This window comes from Martes martes (genome assembly GCF_963455335.1).
Source record: "Martes martes genome assembly, chromosome: 14".
Taxonomy (NCBI): domain Eukaryota; kingdom Metazoa; phylum Chordata; class Mammalia; order Carnivora; family Mustelidae; genus Martes; species Martes martes.
The window spans coordinates 73,215,639-73,240,407 of NC_137902.1; the positions used below are offsets into that span (position 1 = coordinate 73,215,639).

The 24,769-nt window shown below is 51.9% G+C and overlaps 1 protein-coding gene across 3 annotated transcripts in view; it reads right to left on the bottom strand.

Annotated features, from left to right (window-relative positions):
- The window catches only part of SGMS1 (sphingomyelin synthase 1), a 65,481-nt gene that overhangs the window by 11,504 nt on the left and 29,208 nt on the right, over positions 1 to 24,769 (bottom strand). For 2 of the 3 annotated variants that reach the window (XM_080822687.1, XM_080822686.1), the window contains exon 3: positions 10,323 to 10,440. In XM_080822687.1, coding sequence (XP_080678813.1) covers positions 10,323 to 10,440 — 118 coding nt within the window. Of the gene's footprint in view, positions 1 to 10,322; positions 10,441 to 23,149; positions 23,228 to 24,769 lie in introns of all 3 variants that reach the window. The other variant, XM_080822685.1, reaches the window with a different exon arrangement.

Genomic DNA, 24,769 nt, shown 5'->3' on the forward strand with positions numbered 1-24,769 from the left:
CAGCCCTGGGAGGTCAGCACAGCAGGTCCCATTCCCCGGCTGCTCAGAGCTGGGGCTGGGAAGGGGGCCCAAGGTCCTGGACACCGTCTGCGAACCCTCTGGAACACTGCACCCCACCCACACCCTGCCGGGCCACCCCCATCTCCCCAGCTTGCACCAACCAGGACCTGGATCTACATGAAGTAACTTTTCCTGGAGCAGCCCGGGACCTCACAGAGGTGACATCCTGCTGTCATGCCCACTCGACAGTCACGACCAGGCAGCTCTCTCCCCAACTACGCATTCATTCACTCAGTGAATCCACCTGCTATCACCAGGGCAAGGAACTTTGTCTTATTCCTGAAGAACAACCTCACCGCCACACAGAAATCTATCTGTGCGCAGAGAGCTGCTCGGAAACAGGCAGGCGGCAGTCCGCACCCGCTAAGGAACCCAGCCTCGAGGAACAGAGGGACACGTGGAACCCCACGTCCAGCCCGTCCTGGGCAGCCTGCTACGGAGAGGCACACGCTGCCCTCCCGGGATGGGGAGCGCACCCACGAGCCCGATGGATGCTCTGGGGACCACAGCGGCCTCATCATTCATACCTGAGCCCCTCACCAGCTCTCAGACCTCCTCACTCTCGCCTGACAGGGAGTGGTGGGGTGGTTTTCCGTAAGAAGACGTACCAGCTTTCTCCGGTACAGAGACTCCAACTTTACCACAGAGTTTTCCCATGAATTCTCTCGTCCTCTCCTCCCCCGGCTGGCAGGTGGTTGGTGCAGAAGTTATGTCCATTTTACAGATAGGCAAATAAACAGAGAGGCTCTTTCTCCATTTCACGCAGTGAGTCGCCCGGGATCAGATCCACATCCTTCCTCTCACCCCAGTACGCCTGCCTCTGCGTCCCAACAGAGAGCCCGTTGTTGCTGCAAACACCTCGCCAAGTGACAGAGGCCGAAGGTATCTCCAGGCTGCTGCCATTCTCACGAAATCCATCAGCTTCACACACATCACTGAGACACAGGTGCATACCAGTATTCGGTAATGATCCCCCCACGACCCAACCACCGAATGTTTTTTTTCCTTTTAAAAAACTTCCCCATTCCTACAGAAGTTATCCTCAGGGAACTCTTTCCTGCACTGATAGTGCATTTCCCGCCTCCTCAAACAAGGTGCTCCCACCTGGACTTGAACTCTGCTTGCTCTTGCTCTGCTCTTAGAGCGACGCTCTAAGTGCTCCAAGTGCCTCCGAGTCTGCTGTCGGGGAGCAGCGAGGAGCGCACAGCCCACCCAAGACCCAGGTCAGGCTAGAGCGTCCAGGGGCTCTGGACAAACACTCTGCCCATTTTAGCTTCCCATTTCTCCCACCTAGGGGGTGGCAAGAAGCCCCCTTCCTCGCCCTCAGCCCTCACCGCCCGAAGTGACCGCTGACATCATCAAGTGTTACCCCAGCTGGCGGCAGCACGGGAAACCGGGACGTGCTCCCCGAACACGCGGCCCTCCCGGATTCTCACCCGGGGTCACGAGAAGCTTTTCTGAACTCCTCCTCCACGTGGGAACTACTTCATTCCTGGGAAGATTTTGTCTCACCCACAAATATCGTATTCACGTCTGACTGGTCTGAAGTACAGAGATTTCACCGTAGACATCCTCTTAGAACTCATATATGCAACTTTAAAAATGACTTTTCCCTCCATTAAGCCCTGAAGGATTTAGCTCCCTGTAATCTCTCCATTATCAAATGCATCTACTCACTCTTCTACTAGGCTGGCTTTTTTATTTTGGGGGAGGGATGTCTCTATAATTATCAGCCATGAAACACTAATCCCCAACCAGCCTCCCTTCCCCTCACCCCCCTGAGTAAAACTTCACTATTTTTTTCATGGCCTCTCGTAAGGTGACTTATCAAAGCTTCATGAAATCTCAAAGTTGGCTATGGATTTCCATTCACCGAAATTCCTACCTGTCCCATTAAAGAAATCCAGCATTGCAGAAAGGCATGATTACCTCTTTAAGAAAATTATCTTTGCTGCAAGTGTTGAGATCCTTTCACCCTACCTGTTTGTGAAGTAAAGATCTTTTTAAAAATTTAAATTTAAGTTTAATTTAAAAAATTTAAAAGAACTCCCTCAGATTTTTGTTAGGAAACTTCTAGATCTACAGGGTACAGATCTTCCTCGACTTGATGGTGTCAAAGCCCAATAAACCTATAGTGAGTTGAAAATAACCTAAGTCAAAAATAAATTACATAACCAACCCAGTAAAGCTCATGGCTCAGCCTTGCTGACTTTATTTTAGATTCAGTTTAATTTTTTTTTGTATTAATTAATTAGAGATAGAGAACGAGAGGGAGGAAGGGGGAGAGGGAGAAGCAGACACCCCACTGAGCAGGGAGTCCGACGTGGGACTCGATCCTCGGACCCCAGGATCGTGACGTGAGCTGAAGGCAGATGCTTCACCGACCGAGCCCCCCGGCACCCCGCCCTGCTGACTTTAAACATGCTCAAAACGCTCATGTTAGCCTACAGTTGGGCAAAACCATCTAACGTGAAGCCCAGTTTATGACCAAGTGTTGACTGCCTCACGCATGACACTGAGGACGGTCCCCCGGCAAGATGCAGAGCGGCTGCCCAGGCGCCGTGGCTCCAGCCTCACCAGAAAGGACTGCTAGCCTAGGAAATGACATGCATTTCACGTAAGCGGAGGCACGGCTTCCACTGAAGGCGCATGGCTTTCCCAGCATGGCAAGCATGGAGCCACTGTGGGCGGGCATTGTCTGTGCAACGAACAGCCCCAGACCCTTCACTTGGACTCATCAATTATCAGCATTTTGTCACGTTGGCTTTTTTTTTCCCCTTCTCCTCTCTCCTGGACCAGGTGAGGACAAGCTGGATATACCAGGATGCTTCATCCCATATGTAAAAGCAAGGACGTCGTCTTCCATGGCCACAGGCCTAAACGTGTAACAAGGAGGCAAGAGGACCACAGTCTGCAGATATCCTGACTCAGGCTCCCGAAGGTCTCAGTGCATCCTTCAAAGCATCTACGCCCCGATCCAGGGTCCAGCCAGAGAACACATCTCAGGGCTCCCTGACATCGCCTTTGCTTTTAGACAGAGATATTTCTGAAGAGTCCAGTCTAGTTTCCTTTAGAATGCCCCTTGATTTGGTTCCACTGGATTGTTTCTTTGTGCTCAAGGCCAAGTTGATGTGACTGGCAAGACTATTACAGAAATGGTGTGTCCTCCTTTAGCACATCGCACTGAAAAGCATCTGATACCATTTGCCTGCGACTGGTTTGGTCACTTGGCTGTGGGAGTGCCTGCCAGATTTCCCCACTGAATACACATCTGTCCCTCTATAATTAATCAGCAATTTGTGTGTGTGTGTGTGTTTTTAAGATTTTATTTATTTATTTGACAGAGAGCACAAGTAGGCAGAGAGGCAGGCAGAGAGAGAGAGGGGGAAGCAGGTTTCCTGCTGAGCAGAGAGCCCAATGCAGGGCTCAATCCCAGGACCCTGAGATCATGACCTGAGCTGAAGGCAGAGGCTTTAACCCACTGAGCCACCCAGGCACCCTAATTTGTGTTTTTCTTAATGTACGTAAATATGATGCCTCCAACCTTTGACTCAGTGGCCTCGGCACCCATTCTTGGTTCCTGCTGGAATTACTACCGTAGTCGCTGCAAATGGTAATTTTCTGTTTCTAGTATTTCTTTTCCATCTAGGAGCTGCCCTTAATGCTAATTTCTAAAAGGGTTTTTACTAATGTATTATAATCAATTACTGCCATTATCTTACTCGGATCCTCCAACCATCTCAAAGCTGGCCGGTGGGAACCTGCCCAGGAGGAAATATGGCTTCTGGGCAAACGCTTTGGCCGGTGGTGTCCAGGCAGCTCCAGCGCCCCTCCCTCAGGATGCAAGTCCCACCGTCCACCCACCTGCGGGTCACACATGGGTAATGTTTCATGGAGACATCCACACCGCCGTCTCTGAGGCTTCTGAATACCTTCTGGATGCTTGCTGACTCTGGTGACCTCCTCACACGCGATGGTTGCCGCCATGTTGGAAACCTCCGTCCCCTGCCCCATGTCCCCCAGACACGGCCCTCTCTGCCCTGCCCACACCCCCACGCCAGTGCAGCCTCACCTGCCTCCCTCACACACACAACAGAGAAGCAGCCCAGCTCCTTGCCGCACTGCTTGAGAACCCGTGGTACCTGGGGGGCAACGGGCCGGTGGAGCATCCCTGAACCGACTGCCATCTCCCCCTCCCACCCTGGCTCCCTCGGGAGGACTGAATCCAACAGTGCAACAGGGATCACGTGTGGCAGGGAACAGGGACACAGGATTTGGCATCACTGTGGGTCCTCCATCCTCCCTCCAGTGTCCTTCCCGTAATGTGCGGGGGTCCTTCTAAAGGACACATGAGACCCCAACCTCCTCCTCCTTCTCCTCCAATCGCTCCTGGCTTCCTGCAGCCTACATCTTACTAAGGGTGACAAGACCCTTTCAGGTTTGCGCACACGTCCCTCTCAGGTTTGCCCACACGTCCCCCTCTGGCTTTAGCTCTGACCACTCGCCACAGGGTCCCACACCAGGGTCACTCCTTCCCCTCGACCCCCTCCACACCCTTCCTGTTCTCCCCACTCCTCTGCTCAACTCCCCCGGCAAACTCCTGCTCGTCCCTCTAAGATCTGGCTCAGAGGGCATCCCGTTGGCACAGCCGACACCCAGCAGTGTCTGCCACTTTCTGGAGGTGCCACATGCGGCCATGGGCAGGGCTCGGCAAGTCAGAGCGATCTGCTGGGTCACGGGTCTGTCACGACATCTGGGTGCCCAGGACGGGGACACCTGTGGTATCAAAATCTGTGGATCCTCAAAACTGACCCCACACAGGGCAAGTTCTCTAGAAATACTCGCTCAGGAAATAATCGACCTGCTTGGGCATCATCTACAATCTCCCTGCCTCACAGTCTGGGAGAGTGAGTCCCCTGGTGATGGCCCTTCAGTATAACCATTTGGGGGCGCCAGGGTGGCTCAGATGGTTAAGCATCAGACTCTTGCCTTCAGCTCAGGTCATGACCTCCGGGTCAGGAGATCGAGCCCTGCATCAGGCGCCGCGCTGGGCATGGAGCCTGAGTCAGGAAAAAAACAAAACAAAAAAACATTTAGAAAGTTGGGGTGCCTGGGTGGCTCAGTGGGTTAAAGCCTCTGCCCTCTGCTCGGGTCATGATCTCAGGGTCCTGGGATCGAGCCCCACATCGGGCTCTCTGCTCAGTGGGGAGCCTGCTTCCCCCCTATAGCTCTCTCCGTCTCTGTCTCTCTCTCAAATGAATAAATAAAATCTTAAAAAAAATTTAGAAAAAAAAATTTAGGAAGTTGAAGGTTTATAAAATCAGGTAAAACTGCATGTATCAAGTGTAAACTATAAGGAAACAGGAATAACCGTACAAACAGCACGATCAGAAACATGTAAGACAAATACACACGGAGAACGAATATACAGAAGCATCAACAGTAAACAGGGCCAGGAGTGACGGTAAAAATTTTCCTTTTTTTATATTTTTTCACGGTATCTATAATAAATGTGTACTTTCTTTAAAATGGAAAAAATAATCTTTTTAAGAGAGAAAAAATGATTTAGCATATTTCTATTTATTTTTGCCCCTGAAAAAGGGAAGAGAATCGTGGAGAGAGACAGAGGAAGGTGAAGAAGAGTCTGGGATGGGGAAGGCTCAGGAAGTTTTGTGCAAGAAACAGAAGTGAGAACAAACAAAAGGGCAGGTTATGCTGACAGTAAGAAACGGGGAGGTGCGCAGAAAATGAGGTCAAATCAGGCACAGAACACTTAGGTTCCACACACTTGAACGGGATGACATGAAGCTGTTCTGGCAACAGAAGTGCTGATAAGGGGGCGCCAGGGTGGCTCGCAGCCACCCAGGTTAACGGCGCGCCCTTAACCGGTGGGTTAAGCCTCTACCTTCAGCTCAGGTCATGATCTCAGGGTCCTGGGATCAAGCCCCACATCGGGCTCTCTGCTTGGTGGGAAGCCTGCTTCCCCGCCCCACTCTCTGCCTGCTTTTCTGCCTACTTGTGATCTCTGTCTGTCAAATAAATAAACAAAATCTTCAAAAAAAAAAGTGCTGATAAGGGTGGGAGCTGATCACAACCCCAAGAGCGTGGAGGGCAGCTTGCCCCACTCGCTGCACCTGGAGAGCCTGAGAATGCACCAGAGAGCTCGCGTGGTTCCCAAGACTGTGTGGCCTTCCTCCCCCCTGCCCCGCCCCCTGGAGCCTGCACTGGTGCCAGAGAGGAGGCCCAAGAGGAGGCCCAGGAGGCTGGGGACCAGCACCACTCAGCTGCAGGGTGCAGGATAGGCCTGACCGCTCCTGTGCAGGTGACACAGGACGACTGACAGCAAGAGAGGCAACAAGGCCCTTCTGTCCTCACTTGGTGCTTTCCTGTCCCGCCGAACCGTTACCCCAGAGGCCGCCCAAACACAGCCCTTGTCATCCGGGGGCTCTTCCCAGCTCAAGAAGAAGGCACAAAAAACAGCGTGTCCTGCTCTGATGAAACCCCCTCTGTTCCAAGGTTTGCAAACCTACGGTCGCCATGGAGACCACAGAACCTCACTCTAAACTGAGCTGCGGATTAACTGCTGCAGCTACGGAGATGAGAGCTGGAAACAGCCAAAGTTCTTTCCCCCGTCGGCCTCAGGCTGTTTGGATCCAGGCCCAGGGTAAGTGGTTTGTTTTTTCTCCCCTTTTGGAGTTTGCTACAACAGAAAAAACTTTCTTGCAGGAAGCTAAGGACACTGACGAATTCTCAAATACTTCTGTGGTTTCTGTTTTCTTAGGCTCTTTTTTAAGTGAATCCTGAAGAGCAGGAGCAGGACGACGAGCGCGCGCTCTGGTTTGGGCACGTGCTCCCCACAGGGAAGCTCCGGCGAGCCGAACAGGCGAACCCCCGCCACAGAGCCCGGCAGCCCCCGCTGGAGGCCCGTCCCGCGTCCCCAGGCCACAGGACAAGCGCGGCCCAGAAGCTCCCATGGGAAGCGAGTGCGCCCGCCACCCCGTGGCTCGTCTCTGGGGCGGGAGCGAAGCTGGGAGGAGGCCCCACTCTCCTCCCTCCTCAGTTCTCACAACCGCAACAGGATGTTGGGTGAAGCGCGGTGCCAGCCAGAGAACGAACAACGGGAGCGACCTGCAGGGCTCCTCGACCGGCCTGCCGGCCCCGGCCCATCGCGGCCGCACGGCGAGAGCCCGGCGTCCAGGGAGGAATGACGCACGCCCACGACAGGGCCTAACGGGACGGCAGTTCACCGAGCGCGTTCGACCGCAAAGGTCTGTGCTGCCCAACTCGCCACGCAGGACTGGGACGCGAACGGTCACAGGGCAGGTCAGTCGTGGGGGACGGAGCACGGTGAGGACAGCAGCTTCTCTTCTGACCTCTGCGTGCCATTCTGCACCCACAGAGCCCCCAACGTGTGGCCGCCCTCACTCTCAGACTCCCTGGGACAGCGCCGTGCCGCCCACCAAGGCCCAGAGGCCCTGAGCAGCGAACACAAGTGCCGCACGGCGGGACCGCAGCAGTGTGAGCCCCTGCCTCCGACCTCTGCTCTTCCCATGACTCAGCCTGTATCTTTACGGGCTGAGAAGCCCCCTCGCTGGGCAATGGTTCAAGGGGGAGGCTGCTGTGGGGAGACCCCGAAGGGAGCCACTGGGCTGGGATGGCTCTCGGGGAGGCTCCCTTTGGTCCTGACCGGTGAGCCCCGGGCCTCTGGGACCCCTCTCCGGTGCTCCCTCTCCCTCCGCCACGGCTCCCGGGGCGGCGACCTAGCCCGGACCGGCCACTGGATTCCATGGGCTTGGGCCGCCGGGGCCAGGGGCAGCAACGGCCTCCACGGCCTCCCCCGCCTCTTCCGTCCGGCTTCGGAAATCATCCTGTCTCATCTGGGGCGTCGTCCTGCCCGTAGCGGTCTCCAGAGCCCACTTTCTATTTAGAGAGGAAATGGAGCAGAGAAAAACACTAATCGGCACGACAAAGAATCAAACAGGAAAATCCAGAACGTGGGCTATGACACAGAACCACCCATCTGATATCTGCGAGCCACAGATGGGGAGAAGAAAAGAAAGAGAAAGGGCTGCCCTAGAATTAGAGACTGAAGAGACACAGCAAGGAAACATAAAAACCTTGACTCCTACTAACTTATACAAACCCTTCTTTTGAAAAGGCATTTTTAAAACAATCAAGCTATTCCATGAACTGGGAATCGCCCATGTTTGACTATACCAACAGCATCAGAGTTATCCATAAAACGCCCCAAATATTCAGATGCCTACTCAAGCACATAACCATCAGATGACATTGTCTGACATTTGTTTTAAAATAGTTCCAAAAAAAAAAAAAAAGAGATGAAGCAAATGCAGCCAAGTGTTGAGAGCTCCTGGATCTGGGTGTTGGGCGTACACAGGCTCCCCACACAAGCGTCTCTACTCCGAGAGATACATGTGAACGTTTTCAGAATATAAATTGTTTTCTGAATCCTTTCTTCCAAGAGCCTGTTCTACAAAAGAAGTAATTAGATTTAACAAGTCCCTGTTTTTGCTAAGCTGTGCTTACGTTCCATTCCCTCCTGTGTTCCTCTACTTAAAAAAAATTCCAATTTCCAAATGACCATCATGTAAGGATGGCCCAGGGCGGGATTTCTGGCAACACCACACATACACAAGTGGCATGTTCAGTCTGGCTTTTCTTGCACAGTTCCCGCTGTGACCTCTGTCTTTACCAAGAAAAACCACAACTATTTATAGCCACAGGACCTTGGCTGGATTTGCCGGTGACTCAGGAGGGCTCTCTGAGCGCCAATGCTAACCAAGCTTGGGATGGCCGGCCACTCGATGGAGTGGCAGAGAGAGGTCCTCAGGAGATCGTCCACACGGCACAACCCCTCCACGTCACACCCGACTGTGGGCTGGGCCCAGCATGCCGTGTTCCCTGGTGGAGAAACTTCCCCATGCACAGACTCCTTTAAGGAGTTCAACTCAACTTGGACAAACACTGGAAACTGTCCACCGACTACTGAGAACACGCGGCTTATCAAGCCAGGCTCCCGCCAAGAGTCTCCATTACTGGACCCTCACTGATCAGAAGACATTTCCTACAACCCAGCAGCCAAGGCAGCGCTCGAGAGTTCTCGCAGAGGCTGGAGAAGACGTGAGGCTGCTTCTTTGGAGGAAGAGGGAGCAAGATGGGATGCGCAGGGTGGGTTGGGAGGCTGCAGATAGAGATCGTGGGACCACTCATTCTCCATGCGGCTTCTCCAGAGTTCAGTGAAGAGTTTGAAGCCACCTTCCTGAGCACACACCTCAGTCTAAGAAAGAAGGAGACGCAGTGAAGCCTGTAACCTAGAGGCATCCGAAATTTCAAATGATAAAGACACCACTTTGAAAACCTGGTGAATTTTTCCACTCTCTTTCCCAGTTCTAGCAGACAGACTCTTCCAGAAAGAACAAAAGTTAAAGGGAAGAAATGAAAGCACATGGGTGTTTTACCGACGCAAAGAAATGATTCCCAACGCACCACAGCGTCCCCTGCATCCTCCCGACCTGGTCAAGGAAGCCAGCCTCTTGCCATTCTTCCCGCGTCAGATCTTAGTGGCCGGAAACATTTGTAAAACTGAATCAATCTTCTGTATCAATAGCTAACTATTTCAAAAGTCCCGGTGGTCTCCCTAGTTGGAAGCATCACAACTAGGTTAGGGGGTCAGGAGCATTTTGTGGACCTGACGGACAGAGTCAATGAGAGAGGACTGGGGTTTCTTTTAAGGGCAGGTCTCTGTGCTACCTGAGAAGATCGACAGGGCAAAATGTACCCCCAGGGAACAGGGACCCTGCCTGGGTGGGGGAGGGTGCAAGGGAACAGGGACAGTGTCTCTGGCTCTGCAGATCCCCACCGCGGGATTAATAGAAGGAAGGGAGACCTACCACAGGAAGCCAAACTTTCTGTCCAAGAGCAGCAAAAAGCATCTAAAAGCTCCTGGATCTGTGTCAAGGGAACAATATCTCAAACGTCTGGCATGAAACCAGAGAGCTACACCCACACATGGGGCCTCCCTGCCTCCAGGACACTAAGGGACCATGTACACTCCCAGCTGGGGTGCACTGGTGGGCGTGGAGAGTCCCAGAAGGGGGGGTGCGCGTGTGCCCTCCATGTGACTCCGTAACATTCCCGAGTAAGGATGCAGGGCTTGGAGGACATTCCAAGGCAATGGTCTCCTCTGACCTTAGTCGGAGGCCCCTTGGGCAACAGGACACATGGACAAGGGCCCGGTTTACCTTCGGAGAGCAGTTGAAATGCATGCCGGGCACCGGGAGGGTGGTCACATACATGGTGATACAGCGGTACAGGTAGAGCGTGCCAACGATGCAGAAGAATCTTCTGCTGATGATGGACCTGGAAACACAGGGGAGCAGAGGGAAACAGAGGGCACTCAGTTATGGGACTCTGCAGGCGCAGCGGGGGTCTCAGGGGCCCGACACACCAAGCCAGCCCCCCGGGGACTCAAGAACCTGAAGAAGGAACGTTCTAAGCAGAGCTAACAGTAGAGTGCCGTGAGGATGCTGAGAATGAAGGGGGGGGGGCGGTGCTGACTGTCTCAGGGTGGGCTGGCCAAAGGAGCGTGAAGGGCTCTCCGTTGCCGCTACCGAGGTTTCCTGAGGCCTGACGCCCCAGCTGACATTCATGGCTGGGTAAGTGGGGCCCCTTCTGAGTCATCCCAGCCGGCCCCGTACCTGTGCTTCAACAACGACAGGGTAGAGTGTGTTTTCAGTCATAAAAAGGGAAGAGGCTCAGAACACGAAAATGGCATTATAGTGAGAATTCACAATTTCTCTGACCTTGAATGAGTCGAGGAGATCTCTGAGAAAGTATGAGGTCAGGAAAGGAGCCCCTCTGGTCAACAGTATGTGACCCCCACTTCTCTCCGTGTGGGAACTCTGTAGCCGTGGGACAGGCCACTAACCGAGGGGCCCTCAGTTTCTGAATCCGTAAACGGGGGACAACAACATTAGCGATCACATATGGAAAATCCCAGTCTCAAATGTCTAGGTTACATGTATGAGTCACAAAATAAGAAAGAATTAAAAATCTTTCCAATTTCAGCTGATGAGTCATTCCAATGAAATTGTGAGACAGACACACGTGAACAAGCGTGCATTTGGTAACTCGGCCTCCGGTTCCCTGTGGGTTAACTAGATTCAGCTGTACTAGCTTCGGGGGAACCTTGGATAGAACATTCCCTCCCTTTCTGTTCCTGCCCTGTTCTCCCTCAGTCCTGTGGGCTCCTCGCTCTCGGCTGGGAGGGGTTCTTCCGTTTCCTTGGCCTGGGGCAACCTGAGTTCAATACACAAAAAAATCTTAGAAACAACGGACAGGCTTTTCTCTGAGATACTGAACATTTACTCTGTAATTCATAGGGCAGAACGGACATTCCTACCGAAATGCGTCTTTGGAAGAGCTGGTATCACCTGCATTTTTTAACAAGAGGAACAAAGTAACGTGTCAGTTCTGTGAATAAAAAATTTAAGAAAAAAACAGGGGGTGCCTGGGTGGCTTAGTCATTAAGCGTCTGCCTTCGGCTCAGGTTATGATCCCAGGGTCCTGGGATCGAGTCCTGCATTGGGCTCTCTGCTCAGCGGGGAGCCTGCTTCTCACTCTGCTTCTACCTCGCTCTCAAATAAATAAAATCTTAAAAAAATATATTTTTTAGTACCCCCTGCATTTCATTCCTAACTGCAGCAGTTAAAGTGGGTCACTTATAATGTACGGACAGAGCTCAGTTGTTGTCCCCCCACCCAGATTTCTGAAACCGGGTCAGACCTGCTCACCATAGAGGCATCACTGTCTCCTAGCAAAGCTGTGCACGCCACCTCTGAGGACAAGCATTTATTCAGCATACAGCTGTCTTGTGAAGGTATGTACCTTTAATTTTAAGTATGACAAAAAGCACAACACAATGAAACAATACAAAGAGGGACAATGCTAGGGAGTAATACTAACCCTGCAACGTCTGACCAAGAACACTCGAAATACCAAAGTGAATTTTCCATTGTGAGATAGAAGGGTCATCTCTCTTCAGAAGGAAATGCCCTCTCTAGCCCTCCTGCCCAAACAAACAAATTATTTGCAATTTCACTTGAACTTTACAAGAAAGATCTAAGACAAAAAGCGGTTAGATCTATTATCTCTTCGGGGAAAGACAAACAAGGTGACCACTATCAGTCCACTTGGGCGAAGATTACAATTAAGATTACAAAAAATTTTAAAAGTAACAAACGCGGAAGATTCAGCCACAATTACTCTTTGACTTGACTGTAAAAATGTCAAGTGACTTTATCATGTGACTTCATCAATATTAACAAGGTAAGCTGAGAGTGGCTGTTGCAAGAATGTTATCTTTGGCATTTACTTAATCTTTTAAAAATTAATCTTAGAATAGCTTCAATATATAATGTTAAACCAGGATCTCCTCGCACAAGCTTTAAAAAAAGTAGGTTATAAAAGTGTTTCAAAGAATTGTACGCACTTAAGGCATTTTCTTCATCAAAGAATTTCACAATTACAATTTTTACTTACTCAGAGGTTTAAAAGTTCAAGATGCGTGTGCTGGCCCCAGCAGCACATACATGAAAATTGGGATGATAAAAGAAGACGTGTTTTTAAAAAAAAGGGTTAAAATTGTTAAAAATGTGACAAGGCAACAAAACGCCAGAGAAGACGTGTTAATGAGATATTACGAGAGATGAAGTGAATCCCAAGGACAGTTCGCTGCTGTAATTCTTAAAACCACACTGGGGTTCTCTGACATGGGGTCCACTCTCCTTTCACGCTGGAAAGAAGCCTGCTCCCAGCCCCTCACACTGTCCAATGACTGGGACCTTGAGGGAGACTTGCACTTGGCCTCAGTTACCTGTCTTGCAAGGATTTGGGTAATAGGCTCTTAACTATTTTTCCTGAGAAAGAGAGAGAAAAAAAATCCTTATTTGTTAGATATGATTATAAGGAAACATGAATAAAAGTGTTACTATTTTAAAGATAGCTATGAAAGACTTGTTAGAAGAGCATGTTATGGCCAGAACAGGTGACTTTATTAAACGTTTTAACATCCGTATTTAAAAGGAGAACGTGCTCAAAACCTGATTAAATACTACCAAAACTAGCAGTAGGACGTTGTTTTTGGCATTTGGCACAATGGTCTAAAATTCTAAAGAAAAAGAATGGGGGAAGAAATAACCACAACCACACTACTGTGTAAAATTTAAGTACTAGAAAGTTCTTTCGTTTCCCACAAGTTGTCTCTTGCAACTAATCCACAGCCAGAAAACACAGAGCAATTCTCTCTGAGCTCAGACCTGGCCGGCAAGCTCTTTATGGAAGCTCCTGGCTTTGGGAGACACACGGGCCCCGACACAGCAATGGAGCGAAGCAGTAATCCTCAACCGAGAGGCAAGAAACAAGAGGGAGCACACGTGATGGTGGGCACAGAGTCAGGGAGACCCCCGGCTCTGGCGCAGTCATGGACGCCAGGGCCTTATTCAGGTCCGGGGACCAGCTAGGGCCATGGACCTGGCACGGGAGCGCATCACCACACGGGCACTAGCTCCACCTCTAACGAAGGCTCACGCGGTGACCTGGGCAGTCCCGATTACTTTCCTTGGAACTGCTTCCTCGCCAGCAAAAGGCTGCCTCACCTCCTCCTCATGAATCAAAGAAATGCTAAGGAGCGGTTTTTCCAGGCTGTTATTAACAGCGGCCAGGGTTCTGCCAAATTTCTCCTCTATGCCAAGCGCTGTGCCATTTAGTCCTTAAAGCCACCTGCAAGGCAACGTGACCCTGTTTCACAGATGGGAAAACTGAGGTTCCAAGTGCAAGCTGCCGTATAAATGTATCACACAACACAGAAAGACTCAGGAAATGGTGTCGGACTGTGAGGAAATCCCAATTTTACCTGAGACAATACCGTGTGTGCTTAGAGATGAGCTGACGTCCTAACACACTGAAGTTATGTTTAAAAATCTATTTAAACTCAGGGGTGCCCTGGGCAGCACAGTCGGTTAAGCGTCCGACTCTTGGTTTCAGCTCAGGTCACGATCTCAGGGTCATGAGAACAAGCTTGGCAGCAGGCTCCACGCTCTCCGGGGAGTCTGTTTGGGATTCTCTCTCCCTCCGTATCCCCCTGCTCACAGGCATGTGCTCTCTCTCACATAAAATCTTTAAAGGAAAATCTACGTAACTCAAGATTTTTCACTGTCAGTGCTGGACATCATATTTCATATGGCAGAACTCCCCCAAAACAAGAATTTTGATAATACTTTAATAACTGTGTTAATTATGAGAGTACTGAAACAAACCCTTCTAGATCGCTAACATGAAATGTGCCCACTTCCCGTCACTGTTTGCAGACTACGCTCAGCTGCGCTTACAGCCCGTGTTTACTTGGTCCATGCAAAATGGCAGCCACACCTCAGTTTCTATCCCACCCGGACTTCTCCTTCTCCCCCCTGCTGTCCCTAATTCCACCCATGCCTCCCTAAAATCCATTCCACACAGACCCACCAGCATCAGTTTTTGGAAACAGATAAACAGATTATGTCCTTTGAAACCCTTCAATGGGGGCACCTGGGTGGCTCAGTCAGTTAACCAACTGCTTCCAGCTCAGATCATGATCTCAGGGTCCTGAGATGGAGCCCCACATTGGGCTCTCTGCTCAGGGGGGAGCCTGCTTCTCCCTCTCCCTCCACCATTCCCCCTGCTTGTGCTCTCTATCAAATAAAATCTTAACAAAGAAAGAAAGAAACCCTTCAATGGTTGCCAAATGCACTTTATTTTTTATTTTTTAAAAGATTTCATTTATTTATTTGACAGAGATCACAAGTAGACAGCAAGGCAGGCAGAGAGAGAGGAGGAAGCAGGCTCCCCGCCAAGCAGAGAACCTGATGCGGGGCTCGATCCCAGGACTCTGAGATCATGACCCGAGCCGAAGGCAGAAGTTTAACCCACTGAGCCACCCAGGCGCCCCCCAAATGCACTTTAAATAGAACCCAAACCCTTTACCAAGCCCAGGAGGCCCCGGATGCTCAGGCCCACCTCTCTCCACCTCCTCTCCCACCGCTCTCTGCAACGTCCTCCAGACTGAAGTTCAGCCCAGTGTTGCTGGTGCTCTCGGAACCTACACTGCCCAGTCCCTCGCTCCTCAGGTAGGACCTGGACTCCCAGGGCACTGCCCGTCACTCGGGGCTTGGAGACGGGCCCCTGGAGAAGCTCCCTGGTGCGCTCCATCTCAGCCTCCTAGTTCAAGCTCTTCCCCACCACCACCCCACGTATGTGTCCCATATGCTGCTGAAGCTCCCTCCACAGTTTTCAAATGTGTTCCCCTCCCTGTACTTCCTTGCTACAAGCCCTTGGCTTCCCTGGATTATGACAACGGCTCAGTACTCCCACTGAGTTCAAACGCCCCTCAACCTGACCCCGTTACCCGTCATATCTTGCAGACATAGAGCCCACCGCCCTGGGCAAAAGAGCCACTCATTATTCTCTCACATCCTAGCTTCCTGCTTTTGCCCTAAATCTCTTTCCTTGGCCTCTCCCATGATCCTGGCTGCTATCGCCCTCCCCATCCACCCCAAACGCCACTTCTGCATGAAGCCTTCCAGATGTCCCCAAAGGGACAGACCCACTCCATCCTCCAAATCACTTCGGAACTTTGGTTCTACCTTGTGGTATTTTCAATCGTGCCGCTGGCACCACCACTGGCAACAGAGCGCCTCGCCCCCTCTACGGGAGGATGCTCTTCCACACAGCCCTGCCATCCTCATCTTGCCGTCCCGGGGAGACTCCTGACGGTACCTGTAGGCACGTAGTTCTGCGCCTCAGACCGCTGCTTCTCTAAGACACCACTTCTCTAAGACCGCTGCTCCCTCCAACAGGCCCTTCCTGCTTCTCTCCATGAATGTTTCTCCTTTCAACTCTTTCCTAGATTGGCCAGAATTAATCTGCACTGATGCTTGCTCTGCAGCCTGCCGGCACGTATAACGAAATGTACATTTGCTAAGATCACCGCTTTCATCCCAGCAGGACTGCAAACCCCTGGCGTCCTCCGTCCTCCTTGCCTGTCTCCTCACCACCCCCACTGGGGTTTCAGCTGCTCCAGGTGGAGGGCCATGAGAACCCAGGGCTTAATTCAGTACTTTACGAAAGAGCTTTCCAAGGAAAGGTTTGTGAAATAAACAAAAAGGAAGGAATAAATGCTGCAGAACAAAGAGTAAACATACGTCTCTCCTGGGAGACCTAGAACTCGTGTAGTATTTCCTGGGTGCCCTACACGGGGTGGACAGCACCCTCTGTGAATCAGGAGAATGAGACATGCCCCTGGACCCAGTCCAGACACGTGTCTGCACACGCAGAGTACCTTTCTGCCTTTTAAAAAGCCAACTCAAGAGATTTTACATCTTTGGTACTAATTATTTTAACCATGTTCCTGCTTAGCATCTATTACTGTCCCATTTTACAGATGGAAAAATGAGGGTGTGAAGAGTTTAAAGACTAGCCTGGGGGCAGAGTCAGTCAATGAGAACCGCAACAGGCTCTTGTGTCCAGACTTTCAATTAGCTGCTCTTTTTACTAAGGAAGTTGTCAAGGCAAAGGGAAAAAAAGGTTACAGCTTCGGTTTCTCAGCCCCAGGTAAAAGATGTGCAGTACAATACAGTCGCCAATTAAGTGCAGGAAATGGTCCACGCTGGTTTAGGGAATCTACAAAGAATAGATCACATGACAAAACTGTCCCCACTCAACCCACTTTTTATAAAAATGTATCATTTCCTGGATTAAATGTAAATCATAACGTCAAAAAAAATTTTACTCTACGAGATGTGAAAGATAACATCAACGTGATCTACTTGAAACAGCTACAAAGAATTAAAGTCAAGGGGGCTTTCAGAGACTGCTACGCATGTGTGTACAAAACAGAAGGAGCTGGTCTTGCTTTTCAGGCTAGTAATAAAAATGAATACATATCTGAGTACGTATATACGTGTGCCTATAAATACAGCACATGCAAACACCTGTCTGTGCATATGTAACACAAACACATACCCGGTACACCCGATTTTACATGAACAGCTGTACGTGTACATACGTGATGCACAGACGTACACGTACCGCCGGATCTCTCTTGCACCAGAACTTACCACCTCGAATCCCCTAACTCAGGGGCTGGTTCACACCGTTAGCGGAACAGAACAATTCATGTTTGCCCTGGGGCTAATGGATTAACCTGAAAAGTAACACACACTCATCTTCACAGAGGGTTTCGAAAACCGTAATAAGCACGTCTACCAGTGGCAGTGGCAAACACTTACTGAATTTTAGGCCCAGAAACTAGCACAGTGCAACACTCATGAGACACGAGCTGCTGTTATGACCTGCTTACTCATGTCGTAAGAACACGGGCGCTAGGCATCATTGTGGGCACTGGGAGTATACGGGGAGCACAATGGACACAGAATCTGCCCGTGGTGTGAGCGTGCTCGTGGAGGAGGCAGACAATAACCAAGATAAGTAAGTAATAAATGTAGATGTTATGATCTACATTTAATCCAGGTAAGTAAGTAAACACAGAGTGTGTTAGGTAAGAATAAACGGTAAAACCGAGCAAGGCTATCACGGGGCTGGGGGGCAGGCGATGACGACACGGGGACAGGACAGGACAGGACGACATTCCAGACAGAGGCCAGCACGTGTGCGCGTCTACTGAGCATGAGGAGGGGGAAGGGCAGAGTGCTTGACGACCCAAGATCTGGCAGGACCTCCCCGGTCGCCACCAGCCTTCTGGCCTCCAAGCTGTATGTGCTGGGAGAAGGGGGACATCCACCAACTTACTCAGAGAGTGAGTGACAGGGGTGTTCTGCTGAGCTGACAAATGGCAGAGTGACTGGCAGGAGGCTCCTGCCCGGCCTGGCTGAGAGGGGACAGTGGAGATCGAGGGAAGCAACAGAGATGGCCAGGAGCGGTAGGATTCACAGGTCCCCAATCTCAAGGATGGGGGGTCTGGCCTGAGAGTGAGGAAGGGCAGGGATACCGCTTCCGAAGAGGGGGTGTGGTGGGACGCTGTCGGGTGCGTCCTACACGTTACCTCCCTCCATGTGCGTGACAACATCGAGACAGACGCTACTGCAGGACCCCCATTTCCCAGGGGAGGAAGCTGTGCCACCACAGTCGTTGAGCAACTCGCTCAGGAAAGTGAGCAGCCCGAGGCCCAGGTGATCTGACACCAGTAGGATTTACGGCGTAACCGAGCGCGTGGCTGCCTCCATCGCAATGAGAACAGGCCGGTGGGGGACAGATACGGCGACTTCTACAGCAGATCATCCCTAATGGATTTTTAAGAGAAGTGGGGAAAGAGGCCATCCCTGGGTATGCTATAAAGTAGAAGGCAAATATAATACTATTTAAAAACACACTCGTATAGGGGCACCTGGGTGGCTCCGTCGGTTAAGTGTCCAACTCTTAGCTCAGCTCAGGTCATGATCTCAGGGTCGTGCGTTCGAGCCCCGCATCAGGCTCCGCATTTAAAAAAACAAAACAAAACAAAAACCACAGTCATATATATTATACATATCGGAGCGTGCACAGGAAAATATGAGAAAAGTTACAAATCCATTGTTTATGGCTGGCAGCATGACGGGTAACTTTTGTTTCCTTTTTGCTTCTCATCTAATCTGCCTGTGGGGAAGCTGCAGGGACTTCCTTTTCTCTGGTGTTATAAATAAAAATTAACAAATGAAAATGTGTATTGTCCCTATGCACCTTTCTGTTTGCTCTCTCCCCCTTTCTCCTGAGTCTCGGCTGAAAAGCCTCTTACAGGGGCGCCTGGGTGGCTCAGTGGGTTAAAGCCTCTGCCTTCGGCTCAGGTCATGATCTCAGGGTCCTGGGATCGAGCCCCACATCGGGCTCTCTGCTCAGCAGGGAGCCTGCCTCCTCCTCTCTCTCTGCCTGCCTCTCTGCCTACTTGTGATCTTCCTCGTGTGTCAAATAAATAAATAAAATCTTTAAAAAAAAAAAAAAGAAAAGCCTCTTACAACGTTTCTGTTAACTTCAAACCTAAATTGCTGTGGTTCCTGGATTTAGGGAGCTCCTCAGGGTGAATCTAGTTCCCCTACAATTCCTTGGACCTAGACTAGCATGTAGGTCTTGAGAACCAACCTGGTAAAAATGAGGAAATAAGAGGAGCCCACCTGCCAGCTACTGTGGGAACAAGAAGTGAGGACGACGAGCAGGGGAGTGAGTCCCCTCCCCCAGCTCTTGGAGTGACGCTCCTTCCTCCGTGATGGATGACGACCCTGGAGAAGGAGGGGGAGCAGGGGCCCGCACAAGCCTGGGAGGTCAGGATCACAGAGGAAGATAACAGGACAGGGAAAGGCCCCAGGGAAGGAAAGGAAACAGGATCTCAGCCCAGATGGCTTGCAGGGGTGGGGGGGTGGGGGGGTAGGGGGAGAGGCACGGGGTCAGGGGTCAGAATCAAAGGAGGAGAGACCTTGCTGGAAACAGAAAGCAAGAAAATAAGGTTGGGCACTCCTGGTCAGCAGTCCTCAGTGGAGAAGTGTGACTGAGGATGGCGGCTGAGGGGATTTCCCAGAGCGGGGGTGACAGAGCCACACCTGGGAGGTCACAGGACAGCGCCATGTGCGTTTTCTACAGACTACGGTGGAACAGCACGATAGGACAGCTCTCAGGGCTGGCAGACCCATCCGGGGACAAGCGCGCGTGTCTCCCACATGGTGAGATGTGACCCATAAACCTTATTACTGAACATTGAACGGATCTGTTTTTCAGTCTGTCTGTCCTATGAACACCAACTCAGGCCACCACATCAGCGAAGAAGGCTCATCTGCAGAGGGCAGGTGCTGGGGATGGGACACTTCTAGACTGGCTTTATACCGAACAGCCTCCAATCCCCAAGTCCTGCCCTGGGGGACCTACGGCAAGTCAACTGCTTCTCCCAGTCTCCATGGCCTTCACTGAGAAAGGGGAGCCGCCACTCATTTTCGAGAACGGCCAGCTGGGAGGACAGAATGCCCGTAAAACCCAGTTCTTGTTAATCATCAGGTTTGGGATCTACCACCAGAACGGGGTGCTGGTGACTGCGGACAACGTGGATGGGAAGGTCCTGGAGGAAAGATATGGGAATCGGCATGTCTGGGACATAGCACGTGGGTGGGGAGAGGAGAGGAGGGGAGAGGAGGCGGGAGGAGGGGTCCCTGTGCTCTCGTCTGGCTTTCCTGCTGGCGAGGAACATGACCGCTGACCTGTCAAATAAGGAGCCACGTGCCCCCAAAGGCCGCACAGAGACCCGCCAGAAGATGACCCCTGCGCTCTGCTGTGCTCCGTGCCGCTGCCTCGCCCTCGATCACTCTCCATCGACAACTGAACGTAAAGACACCCTGAGGTCCCACGACAGACCAGCCTCGTGGTCCTCAGCACGAGGTCAATTTACAGTAAAGGCAACCCTCCCCCAGAGCATGAGGAATGGCCCCCACTGCACGGGAATGGGGACGGCCAGCTTCCGGTCAGGTGCACCACACCCTGAGCTGTGAAGAACTTGACCGCAGCCACCGGAGACCTGAAAACAAAGGGGTGACGCAGACAGTAACCAAGTCCTAAACTGCCTCGGGGATCAGAGGAGGAGAGACGTAAGGCCTCTGATCCAATCCGCTTACTGTGAACAGTCGTGCAGTTAAAACAGGGTGAAAAGAAGAAGCCAGCGCCACAGCCCAGCCCGCGGAGTGAGCCACAAGCCCGCACGAGCCGAGTCCGCATCAGACGGCAGAAGCTGCCCGCGAGCACAGGGGCACTGTGGGAAACGAGACCCCTCTTGCAGGGGAGAGGTGAAGCTGTCCCACGTCCTTAGGTTGGCAGATACCCTCCTGGTGAACAAGGGCCTCAAAGCCAGAGCGTTCATCAAGGATGAAAGACAAAACAAGTCCTTCCCAGAGTGGTCTCTGAGCGTGAAACACACACACTGCCACCAGCCACCCAGGGGTCCCCTTCTGTGCTCTCGGAGCACAACCCCAGAAAAGCCACACCGGGAGCCCGCACGGGCTCCTTCCCACAGAGGAGCATGGCCCCAGAAGCTCCTTCTAGACAGAGAAGTCGTGGCAGCTCTTCAGCGGGTCTGCGAGCACCATTCCCCCCTTCTGCTCCTCCTTCCCCTTGGGGCGCCATCGACTTCCCAAGAACCTACTCCGTGGCTGTGGTCTCTGGAATTCCTCGCCACCGTTTACACCAGAATGTTCTACACCAGGCCCCAAGGGCCTCGACCACTCAGCTCTTTCGACTCCACTCCACTCTGCATCTCAGCTACCCAGCGGCTCCCTTTCTTCTCTGCCAAAGGGCCAATACATCCGGCAACACTTAACTTGTCCTTAAACTGTCCCCACCTGCAAACCCGACAGACTCACGCGACTCCCTTTAGGCAACCATGTCATCCAAAAGTAGCCACAGGAGAAAACAGCTACTGGGATACACACGTGACTGGACTTTGGAAATAAAACATATTCAAGCAAGGTTATGGGAACTCCCAAATTAGTGAATTCGATCTCCTCATTCAACACTGTAGAAAATTCAGGGATTCACAGAGAGACTCCAAAATCTCCTATGAGAAATTCTGCAGTGGAAGCTAGCCCTGTGGCTGGAAAACAGAGGGAACCCCAAATGCACCCGAAGCCGGCCATCCCTTCCCACTGGCCCAGCACAAGATGCCCTCAGATGTCACGTCAAGTCTTAGGCATCGTCCCTCCTGGCGGCTGCAGTGGCGTCCCGCCGGCTGCCCCGGCCATTCTGGCTTGTCCGTGTCTACGCTGCAGCCAGAGCGGTTCTTAAACAATACTCACCCGATCATATCACTCTCCTCTGACAACCCACCACCACGCCTGGAACAATATCCCAGCGCTTCACCCGCAGCCTTCGCTGCCCTCTCGCGGGTCCGCCGCCCACACCCTGCTGACCTCCCGCGTCACCGCTTCCTCTCCGCTCGGTGGACCACACGCGCCCTTGGCTGTGCCTCGGGGCCTCTGTGCTCACCTCTCGCGTCTGGACAGCTCCTGCCCCACACACGTGTGCGGCGCCCCTCACCCGGACTCAGGGGTCTGCTCAACGGTCAACTCTCAGAGGCCTTTCTGAGTGACCGTATCAAACAGCACCCCTTCCCCGCGACCCCCAGCACGTAAGTCGTCACACTGCTTCAATTCTCTCCATTTCCCCGAACACCTCTGGGCCTCATTCGTTCGTTTTGAGTGTCTGCTTCACCTTGGCCAGAGGGTGAGCTCCAGGAGGACTCAGGGCAGCACCCCGGGGTGGGAGCAGCGCCCAGCACCTGGTAGTTTGCTCAGTAAAGACAAGGTGAAGGAACACGTGAGCGTAAATCAGCACTTTCTGTCTGGCAGCCTTGGTACCACGCACTGTGGCATAAGGATGAATGACAGGCGGATGGCGTCTTCTCCCTGGAGGAACTTCATCCCTCACACTAAGGGGCAGAACGCACATGACATGAGCTCTGGGGAAATGAGCCGAGGGGTCAGAGAGGAGGTGGGGACAGACCAGGACCAGATTACAAAGGAGCCTGAATCCATGCTAAGGAACGGGGCGGGGAGTCCCCCAGAGCACCCAGCACCCAGCACCCAGCACTACACGGGAACGCAAGGAAGTGAGGAACCTGAAGTCAGAGGGTCAGAACGCAGGGGCTCTCGGCATGGAAGGAAAGGAGACATTGTAGGTTTCCAGGAAAAGGCACTGCCCGCCTGGGAGGGGGAGGAAGCTGGAAGAGAAGCTTGGTGACTCGGTGGGGGACGAGTGGAGCCTGTGGCACCTGCGACCGTGGGTCTAGGTCACAGTGCTTTCTCTGGTGGCTGGAGGACCCTGGACGGACTCAGAAATTCCACAACCCTGTTCCCTGACCTTCTTCTCTGTCGGGGACTCACGCCGTCCTGACAAAGCTCAGCCACATGGGTCCCACGCCATGGGAGCGACCTCTCAGCCACGCACGAGGAGCCCTTACCAAATGAGTATGGTTAACGTACGCTTTGTCATGCTTTCCAAGAACAAGGGATACCTGTTTTGCAGTGAAGTCTGACACAAATGCAGAGACTCCCCAGGGCTTTTTCCTAGTCGGTGGCTTGAAAGTCCAATTCTAAATGGGGAGACAACAGTATTTACAATTTTAAAAATCAAAAAGTTCCCAAAGATGGGCATTATTGTTGTTTTCCACTTCGTAATGCCATGGAAATCCCACATGAATGTATGTGTATGTACAGATACACATATACGCATATAAACATGAGGGGGAACATGTTAAGGAGAAAAAATGTAAATACAAAGCAAAACTTCTGTTTTAATAGTAAAGGACACCCGTATACAGCGAAGGGCAGAATGTGTCTCAAGGGCAAATTCGGCATCAAGGTTTTCCAGCACCTCATGCAACTGGCTGAAGGGCTTGTTACTGGCCCAAATTTTAGTGATCGCATTGCTCAATAAATTATCCTCTACGGCTTCAGCCTCCAATTCTCTAAGAAGCGAACGATGCAGAAGCAGGAAGGACTAGACTGATTCCTTTGAGGGTCGGAGACTCTTAGAGTCAAAGTCAAATGCCCTTGGGGAATTACCACCAAACAAGCTTAACTCCTGGGAGCGAGCGAGCTGTGCTCCCGAGGCGCAAACCTCTGGGGGAGGCGGGGGAGGCGGGGGGAGAGATGGCAGGACTCGGCAGGCAAGCACAGAGTGAGACATCAGCTCTGTTCAAGAGAATATCCCACACCCAGAAGTGCCGAGAGCCAAATGACTGGAAACGAGCGGTCTGACCCTACGAAGCATCCTCATCTTCTTGATGAGAGCCAGGGAAAGAAGCTCATTTACACGGACTGCTTGGTTGTCAATCTCGATCTCTCCTCCCCCCTTACATCTCTGGGGTGTCACATTCGCTGAGGAGGGGCCTCCCCAGGAAGGAGCCAGGGAGCCAGGGATGTGCCCCAGCAGGCGGACAGGGCTGGATGATCATGACCGCTGGCTTCCCCTTCCTGCGTCCGTCTCCTGCCAACGGGGAAACTCGAGAGAAGACTTCAAAGAATCTTGAGTTGGATGTCTTCTGGACAAAACTGCTCCTCGGCTAGTACTTTTTAACGTAACTGGTCCATTCGATCATGTTTGAAACAAAACGTAGTTGTACAGAATAACAGGTATCATCTAGACTAGGAGGCCCTTATTTTATCTGTGAGAAAAAACAAGCTCTGGGGACTTAGAGCCTGGCCCACACCACTGGCATGCTGGGGCCTGACGGGGGCTGGACCCAGGCGGCCCTGCAGCCGCGCACTGGCCTGATTCTGCCCAAGGTGTGAACCAATGGATTCACAGCTTAACATGGCTGCGTCATTTCAATACCCAAATGACTATGGCACTGGCCGTTAATACCAGTAAAATGTGAAATCACTACTGGTCTGAGGAGAAGTCCCAGCTGAGAGAAACATAAAGAGTAATCTGCTTAAAAGAAGCAAGCCTGGGGCACCTGGGGGGCCCAGTGGGTTAAGCCTCTGCCTTCAGCTCAGGTCATGATCTCAGGGTTCTGGGATCGAGCCCCCAATCGGGCTCTCTGCTCAGCGGGGAGCCTGCCTCCCCCTCTGCCTGCTGCTCTGCCTACTTGTGATCTCTCTCTCTCTCTCTGTCAAATAAATAAATAAAT